Genomic DNA, 6,651 nt, shown 5'->3' with positions numbered 1-6,651 from the left:
CGCCAATGGGATCTACCAAATATCATATGTATACATACGCTAAAAACGGCCGCCGAGGATCCATGAAAAGGAGTTTAGGTGACCTTCATCTTCTAAAGTTAGAAAAATATTGAAACAGAAATCGCAATCACGTGACACTAAACCAATGTCCAAAACAACTCGGTGTGTGTACATGTGTAGTTTCCGGATGAGTTTTAATGGCCTGTAAATTAATAGATGATGACTTATGATCCGCGAAACCTTCTGTATGATGAAATCTTGAGTAGCTATTTTTATTTCCGTTGTCATTATCAAAAAGTTTAACATCTATTTGAAGTCACCGTGCCACTTAAACCCAATAATTTAGAAAATATATATGTCAATTGAGTCTTATACTTCAATCTTTTTTTCGATGTTATGGTCGATTGTACTTTAAGTTTTCAATGACTTTCCGCGATTCTTCGTCGTGGTGAATGAAAGGCCAGTAAAGTGCAATGATTATGATCACGATAGTAACGGTCCTCTTTTTTGAAGAATCTGTAGATAACTACTTACAATCATTTTGGCCAAGTCTTTAAAGAATTCGAATTTGGCTAAATACAGAAGGAATACAGCAAATATGGTATTCCTTTTGATACTTATACTCTGAAAATTTTCAATCCCGCTACTTAAAACAAAAATATGGTATCCTCTCTCAACTTTAGACCACAATTCACATTTTACGACCAACAAGCAGTAACAATTACTGAGTATGTTCCATGGTAATATAACAATTGATATTCTGTACTAGTATTTGGATCCTTGCTTATAGGGGTAAAATGAATATAGTCAAAAATATATTGTATTTTGAAATTTACATATTACATATTCCACTGTTTTTTTTTAATATCGTGACAGTTATACGAAGGACTCAACAAGATAGTTACTTTCAGTCAAAGTCTATTTGCCAATGACATTTGACCCATGCATTGATCATGTCTGCTTGAAATGTGAAGAACAATTTGACCAAATTCGGTTGTCCTGTGGGTCACATACCATATGCTGTTCAGCTTATCGATTGGCTGTTCTAATCTCACGCAATAACTGTATACAATGTACATATATAAGCTGTATGGTACGTTTGGTAATAAACTAGTGCACTATTCAGAACTTATTTTAGTTTAAGTAGTTGAACTCGGTTACAACACGATGAGTTTTGCTATGTAACCCAATTACTCTTCCAAATTGTTTAATAAATACCATTTTCAAATTAGATAAAGCTCTTACTGAAATACTTTCGTTACTGAGCTCTTGGGAAAATATTTGTCAGCATTGTGTTATATCATAGCACTATGGCATATTAGAATATATAATCATCTTAAATTATGGAAGTACAATTGTCCTCAATTTTGTCTCCATATTTAGTTGAGCTATGCGCAAAAGTACCTTTGAATGGAAGATCTTACCAAAAGCAGCTCATGGCAGCGATAAAGAAGTTATTTGTAACAACTTAGGATATATTCTGTGCATTGACGTTAGAAGCTAATTAAGATATTAAACATTACTCAGTGTTTATTGCTGATGTTTCGGTTGTTTATGTAAGAAGTTCTATATATTGACCCTATTTATTTTAAGATACATGTATAAGATAAAGCAACTTAAACTACTGATAATTAATTTAAAATGACCATTCAACTTATTATGAAGTTACAGATTGGATCACGTGTGTATCGTGATATACAGCGAGGTACATTGATGTATATACCTTACTTGTTACAGTATTGTCTTGGTATCGCAATAAGTTTTATTGTTGTAGCCTCTTGTATCAGCCTTAACGAACATTCAACTACCGAGAGACATAGGAACGCTAGTGTGTAGTACTATGTACAGATTACGAAACAATTGTACCACGATGAAGTTAGATGTCAGTTTTGTCAAAGAAGATGAAAAAGTTAAAGAGGTTCTTGCTTTCCAAGTTTAGAGATTTTCTATACATCTGGGTTAGGTTCTAAGCTGACTTGGTAATAAATCTGCCTGACTGGGTTAGGCTCTAAACTGACTGATTAATTAGCTTGATTGGGTTAGCTTCTATTCTTACCAATTAGTTATATATTAACCTGTCTATTCTTATATATATTTGATTAAGTTATCACAAAAAAATACAATGCTGTTCATTGTAAAGATTAAAAAATAGATACAGCTTACAAGTGTTATTCAAAGGTCGAGTGTAAGGATGTCCTGTATATGTAACAAGACTGGATGCGTCTTTTTGAATCTTCTAACGACACAAGTATTTGTGCCACGTCCTCTGATAACGAGAGATAAAGACAAGGGTTCTATTTAAGTCAGTCAAGACTTGCAGAACTCCACTATTTTGGATTGTCTTTCTGTGTCGCCGGTCCAGTATGATCCGTTTTGTTGTCCTCAGCGTCCTTCTGTGTGTTGTGTCTGCGCAGCTTCCAAGACCATGTGGTAAGATGACGTCATTATAAAAGATGTTACGCAAATACTAATATGCAATGCAATTATACTAGTATTCATTTTAATTCTACAACATTTCTAAAGCGATTATGCAAAGTCTTTTTTCATCTTTCTTGAGAAGTACTAAATAAAAGAATAACAAAATGCTTTCCTTGTGTTGCAAGTACATTTTGAATTATCGTAAATAACACGTTAAGTCATTAAGATATGACCCCCCATTTCTTGTTTGTCGTAACATGGGGAAGGTCATGTAACCTTAGATAGCGACGATCACAAGACTGACATGTCGCTGTAACCTTTATCTACATGTATCTTATTTTGAATTCGTTGATTTTAGAATCACCGAAGCAATGGGAGGGGAAAGTGATCACGGTAGGTATTTAAATAAACATAAAAGTTGACATGAGCAAATTAAAAAAAGGGAATGCTTACTTTATCACTACATGCTGACAGATCAGATATCCTTGCAAAGACAGCTGACAAGGCTTTATTTTTGAATAAATACAGGTAGACAGAAAAGAAAATTTCTTCAGGGCCGGGCGCATCAGCTATGACGAGTACGCCCCTCGTTTCCGTATCATTGAAGAAGAGGCTGTTGGTAAACAAGTGGATTACTATGATGTATTGTACCTCCACAATGTGGTAAGTCAGCAACAGGTGTAAAATCTGTGCATGTGGGTAGATCCTAAGGTGCATGAAGCTGTGCTTTATCGCTCAATTTTACTCCAATTTACTGAATTAAGTTCAAAAGATCTCGAACACCATATCGAGCACTTAAGGAAAAAGCCCCATAAAATGATACTGTATTCAGTAAGACTTACATGATCTTAATAAAAACTTCGACTTTCCTTTTCCCATCGAAAAAAGAAAACAACCTTAAAGTTAAATGTTAAATCCTGTTGTTACATTTGAACAAGTGAAATATTAAAATTATCAAGAATTGATATACCTACAAAAGTCATCTCATAGTCACCTTACCTTAATGGTACATTTATTTATATAAATCACAGGGCAAGGAATATCGCCTCAACTTGAAAACACGACAGTGTAACGTGACCGCCTTAACTCGCCCCTTCCGTCCGTTCGGAGTACCTCCAATGGCTAACTTCACTGGCGAGGCCACCATTGGCGCTGCCGGTATCGCCGGAGAAAATGTCGTCATCGAGAACTTTAACGGACAATTCACAGACGGAACCAAGTTCTTCGGTGACGTCACATACCCAGATTGTATTCCCGTTTCTAATGGATTCTTCAACAATGACATTGGATTTGCAATGAATACGTATGCATTAGTTTATATTCTGTAGATTTTGCTTTTGTTGTATATATGTAACTAGTCCTGTTTGTTCACTCTTTTTTAAATTGTTCCATTGTTCATGTCTAAACTGAATTGACTTTTATATTACAGATTTTTCGATATCAATATCGGAATTACAGACCCAATGGTGTTCATTCCACCAAGGGAATGCGCAGGAAAGTGATCTGAAAATCTTTTTTTATTAATTTAGAATTTTTATATATTTTTGAAATAATAAACTTTAGAAACAAACACATTTGGTTTAATTTTTCAATACCAAGTTGCACTAAACAACTAAACAGAAAGTCTATAAAATACATACATTGTACTCACGTGATTGTACAGAGCGTTTTCTACTCTTCTGTTTATATTTCCCTATAATACGTAGCATCCCAATGTATCTGCACTTATAAAAACACAGTTAACCTCATATGGACATCGTTCATTTCAGTTTATAACTAAAATTATTCGTACGCTGTTTAGTAAATAATCGACAACTCTAGACTGCAAATTATGGTGAGGATAAATCGTATCGGAATAAAAGGAAATCCAGCTTGAATAATCCTTGAATCTGTGTTATCGTTGAATTTCTGATTGTGCTATAAGCGTTAACCAGTACCTCTCTCCTCTGAATCCTTCGCTTCTCTCTCGTCAGCCTATTCTTTGTGACACACTGCTGGAGATCCTTAGTAACGTTCATTATATTCGGTGTTGTTTTCTGGAGAGAAGGAAATTCCGCCGTTGGAAACGACAAATCAAAGCTTATTTCGCCTTGAAATTGTAGCGCTTTCCATAGCTTGATTAAATAATCTTTTATCGAAGGACATTTTTCTTTGTGTGTTTTCCATTGTCGCATGTACGTATCTAGTAAGCCGTCAATATTTGTTTTGTCCTGTAATATATCCAACAATACATCTTTCACATAATCAGACACATCAGAATGGTTCAAAATATATTTCATGTCTTTTGTAAAAGATTCAATCTTGGCGACAACGTCATACCTCACGTCACATGGCCTGCATAATAAATAAATGGGTGACCAATGTCTGTTGATCTTTGATCCGTTCTCGGCCGTACTAATGACGTAGTCCACGAATTCCTGAAACGTTACGTTATACCCGCAAGAGACCGGCGATTTTCCGTTATTTTCTGATATTTGACGAGGATATCGTAACTTATTCAAAAGAAATATCTTGTCAACATATGCAGAAAAAAGTCTCGAATAAGGATCGCGTGCCATTACAATATTTAGATATGTGTCGTTTTTAGATGGGGCATTTGAGGATAGAAATGGACTGGAAACATGGAGTCTGCTTCTACTTTTGTGAAATATTTTCTGAATAGTTTTTGTTTTATTTTCCACTTGTTTGTGGTACATGTACGCCCGGAATGTCATAAAGATTTGTGTCCACAGAGAGCTCCCAGCCTTGGGGACCTTACAGTACGACATTCCCGCCTTACCGTCTTTATAGTACTTTTCCTTCACTTGAGAAAAATTGAAATTGTAAAGTCCAATGGTCACGTTTTCACAAAACTCACGTAAAATACGCTTCCTTTCTGCCATTTCTTCCTCCATTGTCGATGACGATCTAGAATGCTCTGGCGGAGAGCCATCTTTATCGTTTTTATTATGATTGTTTTCTATTCTTTTCCATTCTTGCCAGTATTTTGCTAAATTAAAAGAAGTGTAAATGTTACCTATCAGTTATTCCTGAAGGGCTTTCTAATAATTATTGTCATTGATATTTCCATCACATGAAACATCACATGAACTAACATGATGTTGTGAAAAAAAAATCTAAAACATGGAAACGACACGACCTAAAATCAAATAAAATGACTTACTGTAAGAAGTTCTCGTCGACAAACTGCAGAGGTAAACTATGAAAACTGAGCAGATGATTATAACGCTTAGTAGAGTACTTTTCCCCATCCTGACACATTCACGTGTCCTGGTCAGAATTGTTGCAATAGTCCTCACTAAATGATTTCATTTTTTTATATTCCAACAAGATTATGTGTGTTAGTATTTTTGTTCAGAATACAATGAGGGTCAACCCCAATAATCCGATTGTTACAAACGACCCATTGTAAATATAAAAACGCGGTGAAGAGATGTGCACAGATGTCTGTAATAATATCTTCGAGGAAAGCGATTAAACTCCTCAAAAATGTTTATGTGTATAACTCTGTCACAGCTTATAAATTCGCTTTATAACTGGTAATCAATTGTACAATACATGACACAATCAACAATAATATATCTTTCTTCAAGGATTTTCAGCCTCATATGAACGTATATAAAATTGCAGTTTTTTTTCAAGTGATGATGGTTTTTATCATCTAGCGGAGGTGTATACATTAATTTTCATTCTATAAAGCGAAGTTAAACTTCACGGAAACTTCACAATATTTTTCTCTGATGAGAGTTATCTTTCCTATTAGTTTCAATGGATCACCCGTACTTTAACAAATAACACAAAGTGCTGCCTTTTTATCTTTCCGAAGAGAAAAAAATTCTTGTGATGGTCCATGCAAGCTCATTTCACATCCACCGAGTACGATTCCCATTTTATCTTACGGAAACTTATTCTATAGAGCAGCTGTAGAAACTGACAGGACTGAAATCTTCACGTCCTGTTTATCAATTGATCGAAACCTTAAAAAAAGATCACGGACTGCACGAAATGATTATGATGATGTCAGACTCAAATTACCATGGGTGACGATTTGGCTGTTTCTTCAAGCTAACATACTGATGTACATTAACAGTAATTTTGTGAATTTTACTTACTTTTTACAATCAATTTTAATTATTAATTTGTCAAAAAATATGTAAATGTAGACAATGAAATACTTTCTTTGATGATTCAAGCACGTTATGAAGGTAGCGATTATTGCAGAAAAAATTTACA

General features: G+C 34.7%; 2 protein-coding genes across 2 annotated transcripts; one reads left to right on the top strand and one right to left on the bottom strand.

Moving 5' to 3' along the window:
• Positions 1-2,277: 2,277 nt before the first annotated feature.
• Positions 2,278-3,988, top strand: LOC105346088 (mammalian ependymin-related protein 1). Its single transcript, XM_066087817.1, has 5 exons — positions 2,278-2,430; positions 2,777-2,815; positions 2,951-3,081; positions 3,450-3,721; positions 3,848-3,988. Exons 1-5 carry the CDS (start codon positions 2,364-2,366, stop codon positions 3,918-3,920), a joined length of 582 nt encoding a protein of 193 aa, XP_065943889.1. The 5' UTR covers positions 2,278-2,363; the 3' UTR covers positions 3,921-3,988.
• Positions 3,989-4,005: 17 nt separating this feature from the next.
• Positions 4,006-6,016, bottom strand: LOC117689389 (carbohydrate sulfotransferase 9-like). Its single transcript, XM_034470322.2, has 2 exons — positions 5,582-6,016; positions 4,006-5,407 (listed from the first exon to the last, which is right to left on the bottom strand). Exons 1-2 carry the CDS (start codon positions 5,667-5,669, stop codon positions 4,248-4,250), a joined length of 1,248 nt encoding a protein of 415 aa, XP_034326213.2. The 5' UTR covers positions 5,670-6,016; the 3' UTR covers positions 4,006-4,247.
• Between the last annotated feature and the right edge of the window lie 635 nt (positions 6,017-6,651).

Source organism: Magallana gigas, chromosome 6 (genome assembly GCF_963853765.1).
Source record: "Magallana gigas chromosome 6, xbMagGiga1.1, whole genome shotgun sequence".
Taxonomy (NCBI): Eukaryota; Metazoa; Mollusca; class Bivalvia; order Ostreida; family Ostreidae; genus Magallana; species Magallana gigas.
This window is presented reverse-complemented; position numbering and strand designations above follow the sequence as displayed.